The 26,047-nt window shown below is 70.1% G+C and overlaps 1 protein-coding gene across 1 annotated transcript in view; it reads left to right on the forward strand.

Moving 5' to 3' along the window:
* The first annotated feature begins 2,105 nt into the window (after positions 1-2,105).
* The window catches only part of LOC134419370 (plectin-like), a 98,736-nt gene continuing 74,794 nt past the window's right edge, over positions 2,106-26,047 (forward strand). The window contains exon 1 of the mRNA XM_063158507.1: positions 2,106-2,280. Within this exon, the coding sequence (XP_063014577.1) occupies positions 2,121-2,280 (160 nt within the window). The 5' untranslated portion in view covers positions 2,106-2,120. The remainder of the gene's footprint in view (positions 2,281-26,047) is intronic.

Here is a 26,047-nt window from a genome sequence, read left to right on the forward strand (position 1 = left end):
TCTGGCGGTGCTAGGGATGCCGTGGGTCTGGCGGTGCTACGGATGCCGTGGGTCTGGGGGCGCCGGTGATCCCCTGGGTCTGGCGGTGCTACGGATGCCGTGGGTCTGGAGGCGCCGGTGATATCGGTCACTCCGGGGTCCCAGGGCGCCGGGAGGGCCGAGCGCTGTGGTGTCGGTGATGCCGGTGGGTCCCGGTGCTGGGCCCGGTGGTGCCAGGCCCGGTGACTTTCCGGGGTTCGGAGCTTCTGCAAATGGCGCCTGGGCCGCGGCAAACGCCCGGTGCTGCCGTGCTCCCCGGGGAACGAGCCCGAGCCGGCGCCGGGGCTGCGGTGGGATAGCGGAGGCGCCGGGATCGCGGAGGTGTCGGGATGCTGGGGGCAGGATCACGGAGATGCCGGCGGAGCGGAGGCAGCGGGATGGCGGAGGTGCCGGGATGGCGGGGGCGGGATCACGGAGGTGCCGGGATGATGGAGGCGGGATGGCGGAGGTGCCGGCATGGAGGGGGCAGGATCACGGAGGTGCCGGCATCACGGAGTCATCGCTCCCGTCAGCCTCCGTCCGCTCTCCTGGGAGCGCTCCCGGCACCGAGGGGCTGCAGCTGGTACCGACCCCGCGGGCCGCCCGAACCGCGGCCGAGCCCCGGCCGAACCCCGCAGCCGCTCTGAGACACGGAGCCGGCCTGGCCCGGTGCACCGGTGCGGTCTCGTCTCCCACGCCTTCGGTCCGCCTGCTCTACCCGTGTGCGCCGCGGCTGCGGCGGCACCGCGGGCGGTTCTACGGGCGAGTTCCCGGTGCCGGGCCAGCCATCGCCGCCGCTCCCTGCCCATCCCTTCGCCGCGGTGGCCCCGTGGGGACCGTGTCCCTAGCGACAGCGCCCTGCACGGCCCGGCTTGGCACGGACCCCTCTTCCCTGGGGCTGTCCCGAGGGGTTCCGGTGATTCCGCCGGGCGCTGCACCGGGAGCCGCCGGTGCTGCTGTCCCGGTGTCCCTAGCACCGCCTCTCTACCGCAGAAGCCGGAGTCGGCGGTGCCGGGGGTCTCTGAAGCGAGAGAGAAGGAGGTGGCAATGCCGAGGGTCTCTGGTGCTCTGGTACCGGGGGTCCCTGAAGCGAGAGGGGAGCGGTGACGATGCCGGGGGTCCCTGGTGCCCGGTGCCGGGGGTCCCTGAAGGGAGAGAGGGAGGAATGACGATGCCGGGGGTCCCTGGTGTCCCGTATCGGGGGTCCCTGAAGGGAGAAGGAAGGAGGAGGTGATGCCGAGGGTCTCTGGTGCTCTGGTGCTGGGGGTCCCTGAAGCCAGAGGGGGCAGTGGCAGTGTGGGGGCCCCTGGTGCCTGGTACCGGGGGTCCCTGAAAGGAGAAGGAAGGAGGTGGAGGTTCCAAGCGTCCCTGGTGCCCGGTACCGGGGGCCCCTGAAGGGAGAAGGGGGGTAGTGATGACGCCGGGGGTCCCTGAAGCGAGAGGGAAAGAGGTGGCCGTGCCGGGGGTCCCTGGTGCTCTGGTACCAGGGGTCCCTGAAGGGAGAGGAGAGCGGTGGCGATGCCAGGGGTCCCTGGTGCCCCGGTACCAGGGATCCCTGAAGGGAGAGGAGAGCGGTGGCGATGCCAGGGGTCTCTGGTGCCCGGTGCCCGGGGGTCCCTGAAGCAAGAAGTAAGGTAGTGGCAATGCCGGGGGTCCCTGGTGCCCCGGTACCGGGGGTCCCTGGAGCGAGAGGGAAAGAGATGACAGTGCCAGAGGTCCCTGGTGCCCCGGTACCGGGGGTCCCTAGCGTAAGAAGGTGATGGTGCCGGGGGTCCCTAGGGTTTGAAGGCGGTGGTTCCGGTACTGGGGGTCCCTGAAGCCAGAGGGCAGTGGCGATGCCAGGGGTCCCTGGTGCCCAGTGCTGGGGGTCCCCAGCATACGAAGGTGGCCGTCCTGGTACCGGGGCTCCCTAGCGTTCGAAGGCAGTGGTCCCGCTACCAGGGTTCCCTGGTGCCCGGTGCCGGGGGTCCCTAGCATACCAATGCGGTGGTCTCGGTGCCAGGGTGCCCGGTGCCGGGGGTCCGTAGCGTCCGAACGCCGTGGTCCCCGCACCAGGGGTCCCTTACGCCGTCCCTCTGTCGCAGGAGCCGGGGTCGGCGGCGATGGCGGAGGAGAGCTCGAGTGGCAGCAGCGGCTCGCCTGGCGCCGGGGACACGCTGCCCTGGAACCTGGGCAAGCACCAGCGCTCCCAGCGCGCCAAGGCGGCCGCGGGCAACGGGACGGTGCTGGACCCCGCCGAGAGAGCCGTCATCCGCATCGCAGGTACGGCCCGGGGGCGGGAGCGCGTCGGGGGGCCGGGGCGTGTCGAGGGGGTCGGGCCGTGTCGGGGGGCTCGGAATGAGCCGCTGAGGTGGGGGGTGAGGGTCGGGATGTGTGCGGGACTCTGGGACGTGAGCCGGTGCTCTGGGGGATGGAGGGGTCGGCGGTGTCTGGAGGCCAGGGGGGCGATGCCGTGGGGGTCCCACGGGGGCCGGGACATCGAGGGGTGACACAGCGCTGGGAGCTGTGCTGAGGTCGGGGCAGTGAAGCCGCGGTGGAGGATGCCGAGCCGAGCTGTGCCGTGCGTGCCGAGCTGTGCCGTGCCGTGCCGGGCCGTCCCCGTACAGCTGCCAGCGCATCCCCATAAAATGCTCAGCGTTTCCCTCCCGTAGAGCCCTCAGCCCCCCCGCGGCACAGAGCCCTCCCCCCCGGCTATTTCCGTTCCACCTCCCTGTCCTTCCCCGCCTCCCTCCCTCCCCGCCCCCCCCACCCCCCCGCGCTGTCCCCGCTCGAGTTTCGGGGCATTAATGTCTATTTTTAGGGATGACGATGCCCCGTCCCATGGGGCCGGTGTGTGTGTCCCCCCCCCTCAGCTCGCCCACGGCCGGGATTGAGCTCCGAGGGGGGGGGGGGTGTGGGGGCCGCGGTGGGGCCGTGCCCCTCAGGTGGCACTGGGACACGGAGCTTTGAAAATCCCTCGGTTTTTAAAAATCCGGGGGCTGTGATGTCCCTGTCCCCGCCAGCCGGAGGGGACGCGGGGGTCTCTGAGAGGGGCTGAGCTTTCAGCAGGGGAGGGGGCGCCGGGTTTGCCCCACGAGCGAGGGTGGGGAGGTCGGGGTGAGAATCGGGGGGGCCCCTGTGCCGGCTGTGGGGTGCACCGGGTACCCCCAGCCCATCCTTCACCACCTGTGTCCCAGACCCACGCTGTTCCCTATCACCTGCGACCCCAGCCCCACACTGTCCCCTATCACCTGCCGCCCCTGTCCCTTATCACCCACCCCTCGCGCTCCTCTGGGCACCCGTGGGTGTCCCACGAACGGGGTCAGCACTATCGGGGTTCGGGCAGTGCCACATCCCCAGCACCGAGTGACCCTTTTGGGGGGCTTGGGGGACTTTCCTTGCCCCGTGGGGTGCCCTGGCCCGTGGGGTGCCCTGCCCCACGGTGCCGTGCCCGTGGGTCGGTGCCGTGCCCGTGGGTCGGTGCCGTGCCCGTGGGCGCCGTTTCCGCGCTTCGGGGCGGTGTCCGGCGGTTCCTTTAAAGGGCTGGGCGGGGGCACGCCCCGTCCCCAGTCCCGTCCCCTGTGCCGTCCCCTGTGCCGTCCCCTGTCCCGTGCCCCTGCCCGGCCGCGGGGTGCGGGGCCGCCGAGCCGCCGGACACGCCGGACACCCCGGGCACGCCGGACCCCGGCCGCGGCCCCCGCCCTCGCCCTCCCAAATCCGCCCCCCGCCGCCATGGCCGCCGCCGGGCCCCCTCCCGAGCCCGAGGAGCAGGACTTCATCCAGGCCTACGAGGACGTGCGGGAGCGCTACAAGGGTACGGGACCCCCGCCCCAGTCGGGCCGGCCGGGGGGCGCCGTGGGGCGCCGGCCGCGGGAGGGGCCCCGGGGCAGCGCGGCCGCTCATTCCCATAATTGGGCACGGCGGGCACCGCCAGCCCCGGCACGGCCGGGGGGGCCGGCCCGGGGGGGCTGGGGGGGCCGGGGGACACGGCCCGGCAGCGCCGACCCCGCGGGGACCCCCCGGTCACTGCCCTCGCCGGGGCTCGGGGGGCTGGGGGGGCTCTGCCCGCGACCCCCGGAGCGACCGGAGGGGTCGGGGGCGTCGTGGAGGGGCGGGGGGGTCCGTCGGAATGTTCTGGGGACAGAGGGGCTGCCGGGGGGCTGGGGGGGCGCGGAAGGGATACTCAGGGTGGTCGGGGTGCGGAGGCAAGGGGCACGCCGGTGATCGGTGGTGGCATCGGTGACATCGGTGGCATTGGTGGCACTGGTGACATCGGTGGCATCTCGGGGTGCGAGCCCCGCGCCGGGAGGTGGCTCTGGCCCCGGCCGTGCCCCCGGTGCCTGCCCGTGGCCGAGGGCGCCCCGGTGTCGCGGCGTGGGGCGGCAGCGGCCGCGGCCATGCCCTTACATGGGAGCGGTGCTGCGTGCGGGGGGAGCCCCCCCGGGCCGAGCCGGGGGTCCCAGCTGTCCCCGCTGCGGGGTCCCGGCCATAGGGGGTCTGGCTGCTCCCCCAGAGGGGCATCCCGGTGTTGGGGTGCTGGGAACGGCCTGCGGTCCCTGTCTGTGTCACCAACAGCTGTGGCACTGTCCCCATGTCCCCCGGCTGAGGGACCCTGGGGCACTTGGCGCTGTCAGGAGCGGCTCGGCGCGTCTGAGCCTGGCAGATCTCAGCACGGCCCGGGTGCCACCGGCAGGGGTGGCACAGGGTTTGGCAGCTGCTGGCAGGGGTTTATTGTCACCATGCAGTCCCACCTCCCTGGGCAGGTGTTCACTGTCACCGTGCTGTGCCACCTCTCCAGGTGCTGGCAGGTGTTCATTGTCACCGTGCTGTGCCACCTCAATGGGTGCTGGCAGGTGTTCATTGTCACCGTGCTGTGCCACCTTTCCAGGTGCTGGCAGGTGTTCATTGTCACCGTGCTGTGCCATCTCTCCAGGTACTGGCAGGTGTTCACTGTCACCGTGCTGTGCCACCTCTCCAGGTGCTGGCAGGTGTTCATTGTCACCGTGCTGTGCCACCTCAATGGGTGCTGGCAGGTGTTCATTGTCACCGTGCTGTGCCACCTCTCCAGGTGCTGGCAGGTGTTCATTGTCACCGTGCTGTGCCACCTCAATGGGTGCTGGCAGGTGTTCATTGTCACCGTGCTGTGCCATCTCTCCAGGTGCTGGCAGGTGTTCACTGTCACTGTGCTGTGCCACCTCTCCAGGTACTGGCAGGTGTTCATTGTCACCGTGCTGTGCCACCTCAATGGGTGCTGGCAGGTGTTCATTGTCACCGTGCTGTGCCACCTCTCCAGGTGCTGGCAGGTGTTCATTGTCACCGTGCTGTGCCATCTCTCCAGGTGCTGGCAGGTGTTCACTGTCACCGTGCTGTGCCACCTCAATGGGTGCTGGCAGGTTCAGTGCTGTAGGTCCTGGGCCAGGTGTTTGCTGTCACCGTGTCACCTCACCTTGCCAGGTGTTTGATATCACTGTGTGACCCCACCTTGCTCAGTGGTGGGGTTTGGACATGGCTGGAGTTGGTGTCGCTCCTCAGTGAGTGCCAGAGGTTTGGTGTCACTGCACAGAGGGTTTGGTGTCACTGCACAGTGTCACCTCACTGGGTGCCATCAGGGCACCTAGATTGGGGGTCCCTGTGCCCCCTTGCCAGCTGCTGGTAGGTTTGGTGTCACCATGTGACCCCACGTGCCAGGTTTTGGACACGGGCTGGGCTTGATGTCACCATGCAGTCACTCCTCAGACTGTGGCAGAGGGCTTGGTGTCACCGTGTGACCCCACCTTGCTTGGTGCCAGGGTTTGGTGCTGTTGTACACGAGCTGTGCTCAGTGTCACTCCTCAGAGAGTGGCAGAGGGCTTGGCGTCACTGCACAGAGAGTTTGGTGTCACTGCACTGTCCCACCTCACTGGGTACCAACAGGGGACCAAGATTGGGGGTCCCTGTGCCCCCTTGCCAGGTGCTGGCAGGTTTGTTGCCCTGGCCAGGGCTGGCCGTGGATGCCCGGTGGCTCAGTGGCCCGAGGGCAGTTTGTCTGCAGGGCTGGTGATGTCAGGGCTGAGCCAGCACAGCCGGGCAGGGTGACACAGCGGCGGTGACACAGCGGGGTGGGCACGGAGCCCATCGGGGCTGCTGATCCCTGCCAGCGGCTGGCACGTGCCATCCCCGAGGCCCAGAGCCCAGGGGACCCAGCAGCCGCGCTGCCAGGGACTCTGCCACGTGTGGGGCAGGGCTGGAGGAGCTGTGGTGGCCCAGGCGTGGGGCTGGGGGCACCGAGGGTGCTGGGATCCCAAAGTGAAATGGGTGCCAAGCACCTCGTGCCCCCTTTATTGGAGCCATTAATGTGGCACAGGGCCTGGTGGGCACTGAAGCCAGGCTGGAGGACACTGTCTCCACTGCCATCATCACCACTGTCATTGTCACATTGTCACGTTGTCACATTGTCACCAGGCCTGGCACGGTGTTCATGCACTGTCACCTGTGAGGGACAGCTGGGCCCTGGGACCCCCCAGCCCTTCACCAGGGTTTGGGGTGGGGACCATGCCAGGGTGCCTGGGATGGCTGGGGGTCACAGGGGCCATGCCACAGTGCAGTGGCTGTGCCACAGTCCTTCCCAGTGTCCCTGGGAGTGACAGTGGCCCAGTGGCAGCACTATGGTGACCATGCCACAGTCCCTCCTGATGTCCCTGGGGCTTGGATGCTTGCCAGTGTCCTCAGTGTGATGGCCACAGTGTGGTGGCCATGCCACAGCCCCTCCAGGTGTCCCCAGGGCTGGCTGGTGGCCACACTGTGGTGGCCATGCCACAGTCCTTGGTGTCCGCAGGGCTGGCAGTGACCACACTGTGGTGGCCATGCCACAGCCCCTTTTGATGTCCCCAGGGCTGGCTGGTGGCCACAGTGTGGTGGCCATACCACAGTCCTTGGTGTCCCCAGGGCTGGCTGGTGACCGCAATGTGGTGGCCATGACACAATTCTTGGTGTCCCCAGGGCTGGCTGGTGGCCACAGTGTGGTGGCCATATCACAGTCCTTGGTGTCTCCAGGGCTGGCTGGTGGCCACAGTGTGGTGGCCATGCCACAGCCCCTCCTGGTGTCCCCAGGGCTGGCTGGTGTCCCCAGTGCAGTGGCCATTCCTGGCTGGCTTTGGGGCTGGTGTGGCCATGCAGAGCTGAGCCTGAGGCCTGGCTGGCCCCGGACCGTGGTGCCAGTGCCAGCTGGGGAGGTCCCCTGCCCCCTCAGGGACAGACCCCCACCCAACACTGCTGGTAGGGCTGGACTGAGACCCCCCCACACCTCGGGGATGGCCCCACTGGGGGGGAACTGGGGGGCTGTACTGGGGCTGGGCATGGCGGGCACAGTGTGTGCTGGGTGGGAGGGGGTCTGTGCTGTGCTGTGGGGGGGATCTAGGGGGTGGGAACACACTGGTGTGGAGGGAGGTTTGTGCCGGGGGGGTCTGGGAGGTCGGAGCACACTGGTGGGGAGGGGTCTGTGCTGTGCTGGGGGGAGGGTCTGTGCCGTGCTTGTGGGAGTCAGGGGGCTGTGCTGAGGGGGCTGTGCTGATGAGAGGGGGGTCTCTGCTGTGCTGGGGGGGTCAGGGGTCTGTGCTGGGGGGGGCTGTGCTGTTATTGATGGGGAGGGTCTCTGCCGTGCCGTGCCGAGGGGGCCGCGCTGCCGGGACTCCGTGCCGTGCCGCGCCGTGCCGTGCCGTGCCGCGCCGCGCCGCGCCCGGGGGGCTGCGGGGCCGGTCCCATCCGCCGGAGGGGGGGGCGGTGTCGGTGCCGCAGGGGCGGGGGGCTGCGGCGGCGGGGCGGGGCGGGGCCGCGGCCGGGGGGGCGGGACGGACCCGCCCCGGGGCTGCGGGACCGGCCGGCAGCGTGCGGGAGTGCGGGCGGCCATGGAGGGGGCGCGGGGCATCCACCACGAGATCGCCTCCCTCAAAGGTACCGGCAAAGGGGGCACCGCGAGCGCTCCCGGGCCAGGCCCGCGGGCACCGGCGGCGATTCCGCGTCCCGGGGAGGGCTCCGCGTCCCGCGGGGGTGGGGGCCGCGTCCCGGGGAGCTCCGCATCCCTCCCGTGCCAATGGCGCAGCGCGGGCAGGAGGGCGGGGGTCAGCGGGGACGCCCCGGCATCGCCGGCGCCGCTCGGAGTTGCTCGGTGCCGCCGGGCCCCTGGCCGAGTTACCGAGCCGCGCTGCGGAGCCGGAGCGCTGGGCCGTGAGTAACGGGCACCGGCGGGTGCCGGTCACGGGGCTGCTGCGGCCACCGGGCCCCGTGGCACCGCAGCAGCGGGCACAGAGCCACCGCCGCCAGCCGCCGGACGGACCCCGGCCAGGGTGGGCATGGACCCGGCCAGAGATGGGATGGAGGCCGGGAAAGTCGCCATGGAGCCCGGCAGCCTCGGGGTGAAGTCGGGGAGGGTCGGACACCGGCGGGGGTCGTGATGGATCTCGGGTGGGTGGGGTTGGGATGGATCTCAGCCGGGTGGGGACGATCCCGGCAAGGCTCGGGATGGACCCCGGCGGGCTCAGGGCGCCCAGCCGCTGTGGCGATGCCGCAGGGCCCAGAGAAAGGATCCCGGGTCGTGTCCCCCTCCGGCAGAGCCCGGGCTGCGGCCAGGCTGATTTACGGTGGGAAGCGTCCCAGGGATCCCCGCTGGCGCCGGGACCCCCGCCGGCACCGGCCTCATTATGAGCCGGCCGCTGGCCGCGCTGCCCTCCGCAAACAGCCGCCGCTTTGTTCCGCTGGGCACGGGGAGCCCGGCGGCCCCGCCAGACCCCGGCACTGGCACCGGCACCGCCGCTGGCACCGGCACCGGGACGGCAGCGCCGGGCCCGTGGCCAGAAGCCGCTGCCGCAAGCGCTGCCCGCCCCACATTTGGGGAACTGCCCGAGGCTTCCATGGGGTAGGGGTGAGGAGCACATGGGGCGCACAGGAGCGGGATTGTGGGGTGCCCCAGCCCCCCGTGCTGACCCCGAGCTGCGAGGCGGCGAGCGCAGCCGCGGGGCCGATGCGGGACGGCTCCTCCCGGTGGGTGCGGGGTTCGGCGCGCCCTGCCCGGCGCGGGGACAGCGGCGGGACGCTGGCGGTGGCCCCGCTGTCACATCGCGTTGGATCACGGCGGGCGGCGGGCGCTGACGCGGCACTTCCCGGAGGGAGGCAGGCGGGGAGCCGCCGGCGCGGCCGTGACCCCGCTGCGGGCCGGGGGTGCGGGGCCGCGCCTGGGGGGGACACGCTCCTGCTGTCCCCGTCACTTCCCTAGGGATGCCCCCAGTGCTTCCTCCATCGCAGGTGCCAGCACTCCTCCATTGCTGCTCCCCATCACTTCTCATCTCTGGCCCCCTTTATCCCCATCCCTATCCCCCTTCACTCCCCTAGATGTGCCCCCAGTGCTTCCTTCATTGCAGGAGCCATCACTCCCCCATTGCTGCTCCCCATCATTTCTCATCTCTGGCCCCCTTTATCCCCACCCCTGTCCTCCATCACTCCCCTATTGCTGCTCCTCATTTCTCCTGTCTGCCCCACTTTGTCCCCATCCCTTTCCCCCTTTATCCCCATCCCTGCCCCCAGCACTCCCCCATTGCTGCTCCCCATTTCTCATCTTTGGCCCCTTTATCCCCATTCCTGTCCCCTGTCACTTGCCTAGAGATGCACCCAGTGCTTCCTTCATCGCAGGCACCACCACTCCCCATTGCTGCTCCCCATCATTTCTCATCTCTGCCCCCCTTTATCCCCATCCTTGCCCCCATCACTTCCCTATAAATGCCCCCAGTGCTTCCTCCATTGCAGGCACCACCACTCCCCCATTGCTGCTCCCTATTTCTCCTGTCTGCCCTGCTTTGTCCCCATCCCTTTCCCCCTTTATCCCCATCCCTGCCTCCAGCATTCCCCTAGAGATGCCTCCAGTGCCTCCCCCATCGCAGGAGCCAGCACTCCCCCATTGCTGCTCCCCATTTCTCATCTCTGCCCCCCTTTATCCCCATCCTTGTCCCCCGTCACTTCCCTATAAATGCCCCCAGTGCTTCCTCCATCGCAGGCACCACCACTCCCCCATTGCTGCACCCCGTAATTTCTCATCTTTGCCCCCCTTTATCCCCATCCCTGCCCCTCATCACTCCCTCTCCCTCCATCCCCCTCGCCCCTGCCATCAATCCCACCCCACCGGGGTTCCGGGGTGCTGTGGGCCTCTTTGGGTGGAGCAAGCGGAGGTGGGGCTCAGGCCACTGATGCTCTCCCAAGGGGTTCCCTTTGAGGGGCTCTGGGCACCCCAGTGCTCCCAGTGCTCCCAGTGCCGCTGCACCAGCTGTGCTGGGGCCCCGGTGATGGGGGCTCTCGCAGTGCCCCACTCTGCCACCCGGCTCTGCCCTCGGGGATGGGGAAGTTGTGCAAGTCCTGGTGGGGCCCCCGGAGATGCCAGTGCGTGCACATCAGCCCAGCGGGTTTGGGATCCCCGGGGCAGCTCTGGGGCGGGCACCCCGCAGGCAGCAGCCCCCCATGCCTGGGTCGCTGCTCCCCACCAGTGAATCCCAGTAACTCCCAGTGAATCCCATCAGCACGGACCGAGGTGCTGTGGGGGTGTCCCTCCATCCCCCAAAGCTGCAGGCCCCCATGCCTGGGTCGCTGCTCCCCACCAGTGAATCCCAGTAAATCCCAGTGAATCCCAGTGAATCCCATCGGCAGGGACAGGGGTGCCGTGGGGGTGTCCCTCCATCCCGCCAAGGCTGCCGGGGGCTCCTGCTGCAGCCGCGCAGCATCATCCCTGTGCCCCGACCTCACTCTGCCTGTCCAGGGGTGCTGAGGGATCCCGGGGGGCGTTTCTCCCCTTTTGGGGTCTGTGAGCCTGGGACCCCCCGGCGTGGGGGACAGCCTGGCACCCCAGTTCCTCCTGCTCTGCGATGGGGGTGCCACCCCACACCCCCTCACACAGAACCCGGAGAGGAGAGGTCTCCGGTGCCCTCCGGTGCTGGGGGTCCCGCTGCCGTGCCGGGGGCCGTGCCGGGGTCCCGCTGCCCTGCCGGGGGCCGTGCTGGTGGCCCCGCCGTGCCGGTGCGGGTTGTCGGGCGGTGCTCGGTGCCGGGGGGCTCGGGGGAGTGGCAGCTGCCTCTCGTTCGTCCCCACCTGCCACCCGGAGGGCGTGGCGCGGCGCAGCTGTGCCACCGCCGGGGCTGTGCCACTGCTGGGGCTGTGCCACTGCTGGGGCTGTGTCACCGCCGGGGGGTCCCCCTGGGGAAGCCGGGACAAACAGGGGCAGGAGCAGAGCAAATATTGACGTGGCAGGATGTGGCTGCCGAGCCCTGCCCGTGCCCGCGCCCCTGCCCGCACCCCACCCGTGCCCGTGCACCTGCTCGTCCCCCTGCAGTCCGTGGCTGTGCCCGCAGCCCGTGGTTCTCCCTGCAGCCCGGGATGCTCGGCGATCCGGGAGGGGCCGTGCCCGGCCCAGAGCCTCCCTCCTCCCAGGGACCCCGGCTCTCGGTCCTCTCCGAGCTCGGGAACCCCCGGGCGCAGGGCGCCCCTCCCGAGCTCAGAGACCCCTGCATCTCAGTGTGCCCCTCCCTCTGCAGGATCCCCCCGGCTCAGGGACACCCCCCCGGCTCGGTGTCCCCCTCCCGGTTCAGGGTCCCCCGGGCACTCCCCGGGGCGGGGGCGGGGCGGAACCCGCGGGGGTTCCCACGCAGGAACCGGCCCGGTGGGTCGGGGCGGGGGGGGAAGGGGGAGGCGGCTCCGGCCGTGCCCCCCCCGGGAGGGAGCCGGGGCCGGGGAGGGGCCGCTGGTGAGTCAGGGCTGGGCCTGGGGCCCCCCCTGACCCCCCCGGCCGGGGGTGGAGCCGCAGCCGCTCCCGCCGTGCCGGCAGCCAGCGCCGCTCCGTGTCGGATCGCGCCGGGACGTGCCGGGCCATACGGGGCTGTACCGGACCGCGCTGGACCGTGCCGGGCCGTACCGGGCCGAACCGGACCGTGCCGGGCTGGGCTGGAGCACCTGAGCTGTGTGGGACCGTGCTGGGCCGTACCGGACCATAGTGAGCTGGGCCGTGCCGGGCCATACTGGGCTGTGCCGGGCCGTACTGGGCTGTGCTGGGGCAGCGTGGGCTGTGCCATACGGAGCGGTGCTGAGCTGTGACCGAGCCCTGCGGGCCGTGCCCCGCGCCGCGCTGCCCGGCCATGGTGGCGGGGATGCTGATGCCGCTGGAGCGGCTCCGCTCCATCCTGGAGCTGCTGTTTCGCGAGGGTGTCCTGGTCGGGGAGCGGGACGGCTGCCCCCGGCGCACCCACCCGCAGCTGCCCGGCGTGGCCAACGTGGAGGTGCGGCGCGCCATGGCCTCGCTGCGCTCCCGCGGCCTCGTGCGACAGACGGCGGCCTGGCGACACCTCTACTGGTACCTGACGGACGCCGGGGTGGCCCACCTGCGCCAGTACCTGCGGCTGCCGCCGGACGTGGTGCCGCGCTCGCTGCAGCGCGTTCCGCGCCCCGCCGCCCCCCGGCCCGAGCCCCGGCGCGCCGCTGCCCCGGCCGGCGCTGGCAACCCCCGGGCGCGTCCTGCCGCCGGTGACCGCCTCTACCGCAGGAAGGACGAGGCCCAGGGGCACGTGGAAGCCGCCGCCGTCAGCGCGGGGCAGGGGCTGTGCCAGCCGCCCCCCCAGCCCGGCCCGGCCGCAGGTACCGATCAGTGCCCCGGGATGCGCTCGTGGGTGGGGGGCACTCGAGCCCCGCTGCTGCCAGAGGGGTCTGGGACAAGGACAAGTCCTTAAGGCGCCCTAAACCCCCCCAGTTCCGAGCCGAGGATGGGGTGGGGGTACCTGCAGGCCCCTGCTCTGTCTGGGGAGGGAGGAGGGCACTGGGGGATCCTCGCCGTGCCCCTCTGACACCTCGGGGATGCTCTGGGCAGGAGTGGTCGCTGGGGGATCACGGGGGCTGGGGCGCAGTGAGGTGGCTTCCCGGGGTCCCCAGAGGCCGGTGGGGTGGCAGGACCCGGGGTGCTGCAGGGGTGGCATTGCTGCCGCCCTCCCTGGCTCCACCACAGTGGGGAGGCCGCTGTGCCGGGGGGGCTGTGCTGGGGGGGGGATCCGTGCCGTCGGGTGTCCGTGCCGTGGGGAGCAGCGCTTCAGGGAGGCCATGGCCAAGGGCAGACATTCCGTGGGGATTTTGCTCCCCGAGGTCCCCACGGGGCCTGGGGTGGGTCGGACAGACGGCGGCAGCTGGGGCGGGCATTGCTGCTGGGGAGGGGGCTGCCACTGCCGGGAGGGGTCCCCAGCCCCTCCTCCTTGGCGACACGCGATCCCGACACACGATCGGCGGCAGCTGGACCGGCGGGGGTGCGGGGCGTCCGGTGTCCCACCCCCCCCGGGCGGGGCAGCTGCGGTGTCGCTCCGAGGCGGCGGCGAGGGGCCCCCCCGATCCCCCCGGGCTGTGAGTCAGCCAGTGGCCGTGGGCAGCCGCCTCCGGTCCAAGTTTCCAGCCTGGAGGCGCCGAGCCCGGGCCCTGCCAGCGCCGTGAGTCACCGGCCGGCGGGGGGGCCGGGCCCGGGCGCTGCTGCCCCGTGGGTGCGGGTCCTGCGCGGGCGGCACCCACGGCCCGTGGGCACGGGAGGGGTTCCCCGGAGCTCTGCCCAGGGTTGGGGTCGCACATCGCGCTGGGCTCGGGGGCTGCGGTGTCCCGCGACCCTCCCGTGGGACGCGATCGCGGCGCCCCGCCCCTCCCGTCCAGTCCCGCCGTGCCAGTGGATCCGGCTCCAGGCTTTGCCTCCGCCCCGGGAGCCGCTGCCGGAAAATCTGGCCTGGATTCCCGGCTTGCGGGGACGGGGTCGCGCCGGCGGCCGGGATTGCGGGGTCCCCGCGGGGCGGAGGGGTCCCGGGAGCCCCCATATGCCCCATTTTCCCCCCTGCTCGGGGGGCGGCCTCCTTCAGCGGCGGGGCCGTACCGGGGCTCTTAGTCTTGATGCCACAGCGACCCCCGAGGTGACGGTCCCCACCCGCCCCGCTGCCGGGGGGTCCGGGGGTCCTGGGGCGCCGCCGCGGTCGCCCCGTCCCGCCCCCGCCCGTGTCATGTTCTAACTCGGGCTCGGTGACGGGCCCCGGTTATTTATATCGACACCCGCGCCCTGCCCGCCCCCCCTAGCCCCCGCCGCCACCGGCGGAGCCGCGCTGCGCCCTCGCTCACGCTCCGCACCTGTCCGCACCCTGCCCGCACCTGCCCGCACCCTGCCTGCCCATGAAGGTCGTACCGGGTGGGTGAGACCGGTGGGGCTGCGGAAAGGACGGGAACGGGGGGGGGGCTGGCGCCGCCAGGGCTCCTTGTCCCGGGATATAAAAAGCCGGGAAGAAGGGGACACTTCGCGGGGGGGGGCGAAGACGCGGAACGGGGGGGACACGGGGGGGCCCTGCCGGTGCGGCGGGCAGGAGGCGTCTCCAGGCGCGGTTCGGGAGGGGTTAAGGCGGAGAGGGCGCTGCCCCGTGGGGGCGGGCGCTGGTTCGTCCCTGACCCGCCGAGCCCGGCCGGTGCCGAGCCGCGCCGTGCCCCTCATGGAGGACAGCGGGTCCCTGTTCCCATCGCTGGTGGCGGCGGGGCACGCGGCATCCCTCGCCCTGGTCTGGTACTGGCGGCGGCAGCGGGACGAGCCGGGGGGCACCGGTGAGTTGGGCCCCGCTCGGCCCCCCCGCGCCGCGCTCGGCTCGGCCCCTCGCCCCGCCCACCGGTCCGGGCGCGGGCACGAGCACGGGGGGAGCCACACGATACCCGCACCCCGCGGGTCCCGGGTGGGTGGGGGGTCCTGCGGGGATCCGGGGGGTTCGCACCCACGGTGGGATGGGGGACAAGGGGAGCGACGCGCTGCCCTGGGCTCTGGGGGGCGTCACCTGCCGTGGGGCAGCATCCCGGGGGGAGTGGTACCCAGGCGGGGAGGGGGTGACGGTACCCAGGGATGACTCAGCACGGACAGAGTGTGCCCTCCCCCGGTGCCACGGCCCTTGCCCACCCCTGTGCACTCTGGCGCTTTTTGTGGTGGGGGTCGCGCCAGGAGCTGCCCAAACCCTCCCGCAGCATCCCCATCCCGAGGCACGGAGGTGCCAAATGCTTTTGGGGGCAGATATCCGGTGACAGAGGGGTCCGGGAAGGGCAGAGAGGGTGCCGGTGTCTGGGGGTCCTGTGAGACCCCCCCGCACCCCCGGAGCCACCTGTACCCGAGCTGCCGGGGCTCTGCCCGCGGCCCCGGCCCTCCCTCCCCCCTGGCACTTTCCAGGGCGTTGGCCGCGGCTTCCGTCGGTCTGTGTGTGGCACCGGGCACCGTCACGCGGCCGCCGCCGCTCCGGGATGGCTCCGCTCCCGCGGCCGCCGCGCTGGGAACGCGCCGAGCCCGCGGCCGGTGCGATCCGCGGCCGCCGCTGCCGGTGCCGGTGCCAGATAAGGCGGGCAGGGCACCTTGGGCGGCCCGGAGCCCCCGCCGGGGGGGACACCGGGGCTGGGCCGCTGTCCCTGGCGCGGCTCCAGCCCGAAGGACACCCCCAAGGTCGCACCTGCCGGGGCCCATCACTGCGAGCTGCGAGCGCCCGGGGGGCTCCGGCAGCATCGGCTGCGCTGGGCGGTGCTGAGGGCGCAGCTCTCCCGTCCCGCGGGGCTCGGGGGTGCTCCCTGTGGTGCTCGGTGGTCCCGGAGGTGCCCGGTGTCCCCGGTGGTGCCCTGTAACCCCCAGTGGTGCCCTGTGCCCTCGGTGGTGCCCGGCGCCCCCGGTGGTGCCCTGTGCCCCCTATGGTGCCCGGTGCTCCCCGTGGTGCCCGGCGCTCCGCTGTGCCACGGCGGGGCAGGGGGTTTAGTTTAGAGTGCTGATCGTGAAACCCTCGTGGGGGGAAAGGGGCGCTGCTCGCTGCCAACAAGGGGGTGCCGGTGCCCACAAGGGGCTACCCGGTGCCCGCAGGGGGCTGCCCGGTACCAACAAGGGGCTTCCCGGTGTTCGTGGTGGGTTTCTCTGTGCCCACGAAGGGGCTTCCCGGTGCCAACAAGGGGTTTCCCGGTGCCCACAAGGGGCCGCCCGGTGCCCAAAAAGGAACTTCTTGGTACCAACAAGGGGCTTCCCGGTGCCCACGAAGGGGCTGCCCGCAGGGGGGCTTCACGGTGCCCACGAAGGGGCTGCCCGGTGTCCGCGGTGGGTTTCCCGGTTCCCCCAAAGGGGCTGCCTGGTGCCCACGAGGGGCTGTACCAGCTGCGCTCCGGGTCACTCCTGGCACAGTGCCAAGGCAGGTGTTTTCGGGGAACCGAAAAGCTCAGCCGGAACTCCCGTCCGGGTCCGCATGGCCATGCCCGCGGGGCTGCGAGGCAGAGCGCTGCAGGGCAGAGCGCTGAGGAAGCTCGGGCGGGCGAGGCAGAGCTTGGCAGCCTGGCGGCGGCGCCGGCTGCTTTTGGCAGCAGGATGCCGCTGTTTGTTTGGCTCCGCTCCGGTTTCCAAGGCTGCCAGAGACGTGGCGGCAGCGGGCGTGTGGGGGCCCCAGAGGTTTGGAACCCCCCCCGTGTCCCCCTTTCCGCTCCACTCAGCTTTTCCACCGCGCTGGCGGCTCTGGCTGTGCCAGGCCGGGAGCGTTGGTGGATGTTGCTTCTGGCCGCAGCGGTGACTCACCAGCCTCGAGGGGCCGTGGCTGGCAACCACCGGCATCCCCATCTCGGCCCCCCCGGCACGGCCTCCGCCCCCCGGCGCTGCCTCTGGCGGCCATGGGGAAGCTCTTCCCGCCGCTGTCCCACGTCCTGCGCGGTGCCGCCGTGGGAAGCGTCCCGGAGCCGTGGGAAGCGTCCCGGAGCCGTGGGAAGCGTGGCGGGGCCCTGGCAGCGTGCGGGAAGCGTGGCGGGCGTGGCGGGCGCATCCCACGGGGCACGTGTCCCGTTCCAGGCGGCGTTCCCCGTTCGCAGGCTGCTATCGGCCCGGCTCGGCCCCCCCCCCGCCCCCCCGGCTCCTTATCTCCGCAGCACAGATGCGGCGCTGCCGCTGCCGTGGGGCTGAGCCGTGCCTCGGCGCCGTGCCGTGCCGTGCCGCGCCGTGCCGTGCCCAGCCCCCACACCCGGGCCTTGCTGCTGGCCTGGTTCATCCTGCCTGGCTTGTGCCATGTTGGGGTTTAACGCTAGACCCCCCTCAAGCCCCCCGAGACCCCCCGAGACCCCCATGGGATGTGCCTTGCTCCAGCAGCCCCCTCAGCACCCAGGGTGCTGGCACGGGCTGCAGCCACCTCAAACTACTCCTGACCGGGGGTCCTGTGCCATGCCGTGCCGTGCCATGCCACGCCATGCAATGCCATGCCTGTGCCCATGCCTGTGCCCATGCCTGGTGGTTCCAGCCCCTCCAGCTGTGTGCCAGCTGCCTGCTGCGCTCTGCCCACAGCCCTGCGGGCCGGGGGGTCCCAGCAGAGCGGCCGGGGCTGGGCTGCGCTGCCCGGGAGCAGGAGGAGCCGGGCTGGCGGGGGCCGTGGGCTGTGTGAGTCACTGGCCGCGCTCTGGCCGCGCTCCGGGCGCGGATTCCGCTGCGCTCCCACCAGACGCGGTCGGACGCCGAGCGGGGCGGGGGGCGCCGGGCCGGGCCGCGCCATGGGCTTCTCTCTCTGCTGCTGCTGCTGCTGCGGGCCTGCAGAAGGTGACCTGTGGGGGCCGGGGGGTTGCGGGACACCGGGATGCTGCGGCATCCCCCAGGACCCCCGTCCCCGCAGCAAACCCCTTCCCAGCACAAACAGATCCCGCCCTGAGGTGCTGCCGGGCTCGTCCGACCGCGGGGTGGGGGCACTGGGGGTCCCGGCAGGTTGGGAGGCGTCGGTGGGGAAAAGCCCTCCGGGAAACGCGCTGAGGGCTGCCCTTGGCACAGGGACCCCTGTGGGGAGAGGAAGCGGGGAGGAATGACAGGAATGGGAGGAGTGGGTGCTGGAGTCAGCGGTTTGTGCTGGGGGGGCACAGGCTGCCCCCACCCCGGAGCTCTGTGTGTGTGGAGGGGCCGGGCCGCGGGCCTGGAGGTGTCGGGGAGCCCCGTGACCGCGGTACCGGGTGGTCCTGGGGGCTCCGTGCGGGGGAAAGGGGAGCGCAGGGTTCCGGCTGTGTGTGCGGGGTGCAGGGTCCCAGCACGGGGGTCCCGAGTGCGGGAAGGGGGGTCCCGTCCGGACCGCGCCCCGGGGGTGGGATGGAGTTTCCCCCGCGCTGCAGGGACCGGGTGTTCCCCCGGAATCCTCCGGTTTCCCCGGGTGCCGCGGGCGGTGGCGCAGCCGGGGCCGCTGAGGGGAGGGCGGGGCGGAGCGGGGCGGGTCCCGCCCGTTTCCCCCCCCCGCCCGTCCCGTCCCGTCCGCCCGGTGCCGCTGGTCGGTCCCGGCCGTGGGTCCGTCCGTCCGTCCGTCCGTCGGTGGATGGTGGGTCCCGTCCGGTGCCGTCCGGCGGAGCCATGTCGGGTCCCGGGGGAGACTGGCTGAGCGGCGGCTCCGGGCCCGAGAGGCGGCGGTACCTGAGCGCCCGGCTCTGCTGCACCGGTGACCGAGGGGAGCGGGACCGGGGGGGGGCGCGGGGCGGCGAGCGGGGGGGTCCCGGGGCGGGAGGGGAGCGCGGGGGGGTCCCGGAGCGGGGGTGCGGGAGCGGCGGGACGGGGGGGAGAGCCGGGAGCGGCGGGAGGGCGGGGGGACACCGGGAAGGGCGGGGTGAGCGCGGATCCCCCCCCCCGCTCCGATCAACGCCCCCTCTGTGACCCCGCCCTGAGGCCAGGCTGGGCTGCGCTGTTTGGGGCGGGCTCTGCCAGGAAAGGGTGATTGTGTAAATGTGTGTTTGTGGGTGTTTTTGTGCGTGTTTCTGTGTGTTTATGTGTGGCTCTGTGTGTGTTTGTGTGCTTTTGTGTGTGCCTCTGTGTGTTTATGTATGTCTCTGTGCATGTGTGCATGCTGTGTATGTGCATGTCTGTGTGCATGTCTGCGTGTGCATGTCTGTGTGTGTGTGCACACACGTGTCTGTGCCTGTGCACACGTGTGTGAGAGCATGTGCACACCTGTGTGGGCCAGTGCAGGTGTGTCTCAGTGTGCACACGTGTGTTTGTGTGTGAACAGGTGTCTTGGTGCATGTCTGTGTAGGAATGTGTTACACACAGTGGCACACAGATGTGTTCTCTGTGTGTGTGTGTGTGCACGGGTGTCCTGGGGCGTGTCTATGTGTGTACAAATGTGTTACACACAGTGGCATACAGATGTGTTCTCTGTGTTTGTGTGTGTCTGCACACCCTAATGTGTGTGTGTGTCTGCACATGCGTGCACATACAGACACACAGACAGACCTACAGACACACAGCATGCACACCCTGTGTGTACGTGCTGGTGTCTGTCTGTGTGTTTGTGTGTCTGCGTGTGTGTCTGTGTGTGCACACCGTGTGTCCATGTGTCCGTGTGTCTGTGTGTCTCTGTCTCTGTCTCTGTGCCTGTGTATGCGTTCTGTGTATCCGTGTGTCTGTGTATCCGTGTGTCTGTGTATCTGTGTATCTGTGTGTCTGTGTATCTGTGTGTGTCTGTGTGCACGTCGTGTATCTGTGTGTCCGTGTGTCTGTCTGTGTGTCTATCTGTGTGTGCACACCATGTGTCTGTGTGTGCATGCCGTGTGGCCGTGTGTCTGTGTGTGCGTGCTGCGTCTGTGGGTCTGTCTGTGTGTCTGTATGTGCACACTGTGTGTCTGTGTGTCCATGTGTCCCGGTGTGCTGGCCATGTGTCTGTGTGTCCCTGTGTGCAGGCTGTGTGTCTGTGTCCCTGTGTGCACACTGTGTGTCTGTGTGTCCCTGTGTGCATGTCGTGTGTCTGTGTGTCTGTGTGTCTGTGTGCCTGTGTGCCTGTGTGTGCACAACGTGTGTATGTGTGTCTGTGTGTCTATGCGTCCCTGTGTGCACGCTGTGTGTCTGTGTGTCTGTGTGTCTGTGTGTCCATGTGTTCACGCTGTGTGTCTGTGTCTGTCTGTGTGTCTGTGTGTCTGTGTATCTGTGTGTCCCTATGTGCAGGCCGTGTGTCTGTCCCAGCTCATCTCCCTGTACCCACCCACTCTGCCGTGCTCCCATACCTTGGGGAGCCGCTGCCCTCAGTGCCCCGTGTGCCCATCCTGCCGTGCCAGGTCCCCCAGGTCCTCCTCTGAGTGTCACCACAGGGACCCCCTGGCACTGACCCCCTCCCGGTGTTGTCCCCTGGGCCCTGACACCTCCCCGGTGCCAATCCCCACTAGCAGCTGACACCTTCAGACCCTGGCACCTCCTGGCACTCCCTGGCCTGGGGCCCAATGTCTCCCCCAGCCCTGGTGCTTTGCTGCCGCATTGTCCCGGCCTGGTGCGTGGCGGTGTCACCCTGGTGTCACCACGGCGCTGGCACAGTCCCGGTGTTGTCAGCGCCCGTTCCGTGCCTGGCGCAGGTGCCCGGCTCGGTGTCGAGGTGGGGGCGGCTTGGTGGCTCCCGGGGGGTTCCCCCGGAGCCCCGAGGGTGGGAGACGCCGTGGGAGGGAGCCGGGCCGGCCCGGTGGCGTCGGCAGCCGCGGGCGAGACTGGGGCGCTCCTGCCCGGCCGGCCCGGCTGGCCCAGGAGCCGCCGGAGCCGGGAGCTGCCAGGGCCGGGAGCCGGGCGCCGCCTGCCCCGGGAGCCGCCGGGGACGGTGCCAGGAGCCGCCCCGGCAGGTCTTCAAAGCGCCCGCCCTGACGCCGCCGTGTCCTCCCGGCCGGTACCTGCGGGAGCCGGGGGGTGCCGGTGCCGGGGGTGCCGGTCCTGGGGGTGCCGGTTCTGGGGGTGCTGTGATGGGGGTGCCGGTCCTGGGGGTGCCAGTGCCTGGGGTGCTGTTTTGGGAGTGCCGGTGCCGGGGGTGCCGGTCCTGGGGGTGCCGTGCTGGGGGTGCCGGTTCTGGAGGCGCCGGTGCTGATGGTGCCGGTTCTGCGGGTGCCGTTCCGCCCGTCGCCCCGCAGCGATCCTGTCGGAACCCAGGACATTCCCCTGGCTGCCCTGAAGGTCTCTGAACCTCCTGTCAGGGTTCCGAGTCCTCCAGTGTAGCCAGAGGAATTTCCTGGGTTCCGACACGATCCCAGGCTCTCGGTCCAGGCTCAGAACCCGCCCGGCCCCAGTGCCGAGGTTCGGCCCGTGTGAGCGCGGTGCCGGAGCGCAGCGCTGCCAGCCCTGTGACCGCCCTGGCCGTGTCACCTCTGTGTCCCTCCCTCCCTCTCGGCTCCGGTGGCACCTTCGGCCGTGTCGCGGTAGCCGCGGCTCCGGGGTGTCCCTGCCTCCCCCGACGTGCGTCAGCAGGGCTCCCACCGCGCTCCGGGCGCCAGATGTGCCTGTGCCAGATGTGCCCGTGCCAGATGCGCCTGTGCCAGATGCGCTCTCGGCGGAAAAATGTGCGTGCCGGGGCCGGGGCCGGGCCGGTGCCGCCCGCATTCCGCGGCGGCCGCGCTGGCCCCGTCCCAGCGGGCATCGGCCCGGCCGCGGCTGCCGCTCCCCGACGGGCCCCCGCACCCACAGCGTGTCACGGGTGGGTGTCGGGCCGCGCGTCACGGGTGGGCGGCGGCCGGCGGGGCTCCCGGGGCGCCGCCGGTGCGCGGTTGGACCGTGAGTCACGGCACGACGAGGCCGCGGCCCCGCGTCCTTTGGACTCCGCACCGGGGACGGGCAGCGCCCGCCGCTGCACAACGGGGGTGCAGACACGGATATTGGGGTGCAGACATGGATATTGGGGCGCAGGCATGGGTTTGGGGCGCAGGCATGGGTTTGGGGTGCAGACATGAATGTTGGGGTGCAGACACGGATGTTTGGGTGCAGAAACGAATATTGGGGTGCAGACATTGGTGTTGTGGTGCAGACATGGGTATTGGGGTGCAGACACGGACATTGGGGTGCAGACATGGATATTGGGGTGCAGACACGGATGTTTGGGTGCAGAAACGAATATTGGGGTGCAGACATTGGTGTTGTGGTACAGACATGGGTATTGGGGTGCAGACACGGATGTTTGGGTGCAGAAACGAATATTGGGGTGCAGACATTGGTGTTGTGGTGCAGACATGGGTATTGGGGTGCAGACACGGACATTGGGGTGCAGACATGGATATTGGGGTGCAGACACGGATGTTTGGGTGCAGAAACGAATATTGGGGTGCAGACATTGGTGTTGTGGTACAGACATGGGTATTGGGGTGCAGACACGGATGTTGGGGTGCAGACACGGATGTTGGGGTGCAGAGATGGATATTGGGGTTCAGACAAGGGTATTGTGGTGCAGTCATGGGTATTTGGGTGCAAACATGGATATTGGGGTGCAGACATGGATATTGGAGTGCAGACATGGATATTGTGGTACAGACATGGTTGTTGGGGTGCAGACATGGAGGTTTATGCACAGACATGGATATTGTGGTACAGACATGGGTGATGGGGTGCAGACATGGATATTGGGGTGCAGAGATGGATATTGGGGTTCAGACAAGGGTATTGTGGTGCAGTCATGGGTATTTGGGTGCAAACATGGATATTGGGGTGCAGACATGGATATTGTGGTACAAACATGGTTGTTGGGGTGCAGACATGGAGGTTGATGCACAGACATGGATATTGTGGTACAGACATGGGTGATGGGGTGCAGACATGGAGGTTGATGCACAGACATGGATATTGGGGTGCAGACATGGACGCTGGGGTGCAGGAAGTGGGCCTTAGGGCCCTGACATGTGTGTTGGGGTGCAGACATGGATACTGCGTGGTTCAGACATAGATATTGGGGTGCAGACCTAGGCATTGGGGTGTTGGCTATGCCAGGCTGGCAGCGCCCAGGGCACCCACGGCTGCCCTTTCCCCAGCAGCTGCCACCACCCCTGCCGTGGATGACGTGGGTGACGTTGGTGACGTTGGTGACACGGGTGCTGCCCTGGGCAGGGCTGGCAGCTCTGTGTCACCCCAAGGGCTGGGGGTTCTCAGCCACCCTGGGGGTCCCCGGGCAGGGACGTCGTGGGGGGATGCAGCCCCCAGAGGGGCGCAAGCCCTGGATTTACCCTGTGGTCCCCCTCAGCTGACGTTGTCACCCATTGTGGGAGGGCGGTGGGCGATGAATCCGTGGGGAGGGGGTTTCCTACCCTGCTGGCAATGCCCCACCCCATATGAGAGCCCGTGGGTGCTGTGGGGCACAGGGCAGGGTGTGGGGTGCTGTCCTGGAGTGCTGCTGCTGGGGCTGGTGTGTGCATGGGGGCACCCGGGGGAGTCTGTGGGGCTCAGTCTCCCATCCTGGGGATCCTCCAGCCCTGAGGGTTGTGACCCTGAACCCTGAGGGGTCTGAGCCCCTCAAATGTGGGACCTGGGGCTGATGCACCTGAGGGATTGAGCTCCACCTTGAGCCTCACGTGGGGGGAGCAGGGGTCCTACAGCTCCAGGGCATGTGCTGGGGGTCCTGGTGTGGTCCCTGGGCTGTGGGACCGGGCGGTGCCAAAACCCCCACAGGAAATGAAGGTCCCATCTGGGGCCTGAGGTGCTGGGGAGCTCCTGACCATGAGGCCAGAGGGGTTCTGGGAACCCTCTGTGAGGGGCAAGGAGGGTCTTGACCTGGAAACCTGAGGGACCTGAGCCTCCAGAGCTTGGAAACCCTGTGGTGCTGAGGTGTGGTGACTGGGGGGCTCCAACAGCCCCAGGCTGTGGGTCCCACTCCCACAGATGTGTGCTCCTGAGGGTTTCAACGCCCCGAGGTGTGGGGCAGGAGTCTGGCTGCCCTGGGTGAGGGGTGAGGGGTTTCTCAGCACCCCGATCTTCAGGAAGAGGGTCCCACTCCCCACGCTTGCAGATCTGGGGGTCTCGGGCCCGGTGTGTGGAGCTGGGGGTGCCGGTTCCCCGTGGCTGCTCCGTGGATCCCATCCCGCCTGCAGGCGCAGCGAGGGAAGGGTTAAAGCTCAGGAGTTTCCTGTGGGCAGGGTCGGGGCGTGGGGCGTGGGGCGGGGGGAGAGAGCCCCGTCTCCTCCCCGGGCCGCCCCACTCGCGGCGGGACGGGCGGCGGAGCGGGAGGGCAGAGCAGCAGCGTCGGGCTCAGCCGTGTCGGGGCTCACTCAGCATGTCCCGCCCGCGCCGCACCTCGGACGAGGCTCCGGCCCGAACGGGCTCCGAGGACAACCTGTACCTGGCCGTGCTGCGGGCGGCCGAGGGCCGCAAAGGTACCGAGCATGGGGGGGCCGCCCGCCATCGCATCTCCACCCGGGGCAGCCTGCGGGACAGAGCCCACGCCGGGCCGGGGTTCCTGGGGGGACACCCCCATGCTGGGTCCTTGTTCCCGGGGCTGTGGGTCCCCAGGCAGGCTGTGGGGCCACCCCCACACCGGAGCGGTGTCCCCCATACTGGGGCGGTGTCCCAGGTTGGTGTACCCAGGGCGGGCTGTGGGTCAGACCCCCGCTCTGGGGCGGTGTCTGCGGGCCGGGCTGTGGGGCAGACCCCCACGCCGGGGCTATGGGGCAGAGCGCTGCAGACCCCCCGGCCGCCGCCCAGCTCCATCCCGGTGCCCTCGTTCTCTTCCTGCCACGCCCTGCTCGGCCGCCCCGGCCTGGCCGCGCTGTCCTTGTGCCGCCGCCGGGGGGTGGGCGCCGCTCCGGGGACCCCTCGGGTGTCAGCGCGGTGTGCGCGGGTGCCGGGGATGGTGTCGGTGCCCCCCGCTCGGCGCGCACTGCGCCCCACGTTTCCTTCCTTCCTTCCTTCCTCTCTCTCGTATAGCGCGGCCGCTCCTGGCCCGGCACGCCCTGGCCGTGCCGCTGAGCGCCCGCGGGGCTCCTGGGGCTGTGCAGCATCCCGGGGCGCTCCGCCGGCGGGGAGCGCTGCCTCTGGGCGCTGGGTGCCGCGTGGGCAGATCCCGGCACGCTGCGGCGGGGCAAGACCCGGCACGCAGCGCCCGGCTCGCCACGGCAGGGCAGGGGGGCGGCGCGGCTGCCGAGGCTCCGGTGGCATCGCCCCGTGTGTGAATGGGGGGCACTTGTGCCCTCCGAAGCCCTCTGGGGCAGCGGGCTGGGTGCGGCACTGGTGGTGACACTGGGGACGCAGGGGACAGGAGAGCGGGTGCTGGCAGTGGGGTATGGGGCACTGCGGGGTTAGCGGGGTGCTGGGGGATATGGGGTGCTGGCAGTGGGGTGTGGGGGGTTAGCGGGTGCTGTGGGGTGGGTCCTGTGGAATCCCGGGTTCCCATCCCATGCGTCAGCGTTCCCATGCCATCCCCTAATGACAGGGCAGCGGGCAGGGAGCACCGTGACTCACTGCAGCCCTGCCTGGCCCTGTGCCCACACAGAAGGGTATCCTGGGGGTGTGGGGATGTCCTGGGGTGTCCCAGGGCTCTGGCAGTGCAGACGGTGCGTGGGCTCACCTTGATCCCGTGTGTGCCCCACCAGAGCCCTGCCTGTGGGGCTGGGGCTGTGCCAGGACAAGCACCCCATGTCCCTGTGTCTGTGCTATGCCTAAACTGTTCAGTCCATGCCCACCGAGCCCAGGGCAGGGCTGGGACTGTGCCAGGACAAGCACCCCATGGCCTCTTGTCCATGCCATGCCCAAACTGCTCAGTCCGTGCCCACCGAGCCCAGGGCAGGGCTGGGACTGTGCCAGGACAAGCACCCTGTGTCCGTGCCATGCCCAAACCGCTCAGTCCGTGCCCACCGAGCCCAGGGCAGGGTTGGGGCTGTGCCAGGACAAGCACCCCATGGCCTCTTGTCCGTGCCATGCCCAAACTGCTCAGTCCGTGCCCACCGAGCCCAGGGCAGGGCTGGGGCTGTGCCAGGACAAGCACCCCATGTCCCTGTGTCCGTGCCATGCCCAAACTGCTCAGTCCGTGCCCACCGAGCCCAGAGCAGGGCTGGGGCTCCTCACAGCAGTGCAGCGGGCTTGGGGCTGGGTGGGCATCTCCTGCTCCCTGCAGTCACAGGGGCACAGAATATCCCGAGTTGAAAGGAGCTCCACAAGGATCACCAAGTCCAACCCTTAATTTACCCGTACTGAGGTTGAACCTGCACCCTCGGCGTTATTAGCACCGAGCCCTGGCCAACTGATCTAATCTCAGTGTTGAGGTGCTGGTGGGTGCTGGCTGGTGCTGGCATGGTGCTGGCACGCCGGGGCCGG

This window comes from Melospiza melodia, chromosome 1, assembly GCF_035770615.1.
Source record: "Melospiza melodia melodia isolate bMelMel2 chromosome 1, bMelMel2.pri, whole genome shotgun sequence".
Lineage (NCBI taxonomy): Eukaryota > Metazoa > Chordata > Aves > Passeriformes > Passerellidae > Melospiza > Melospiza melodia.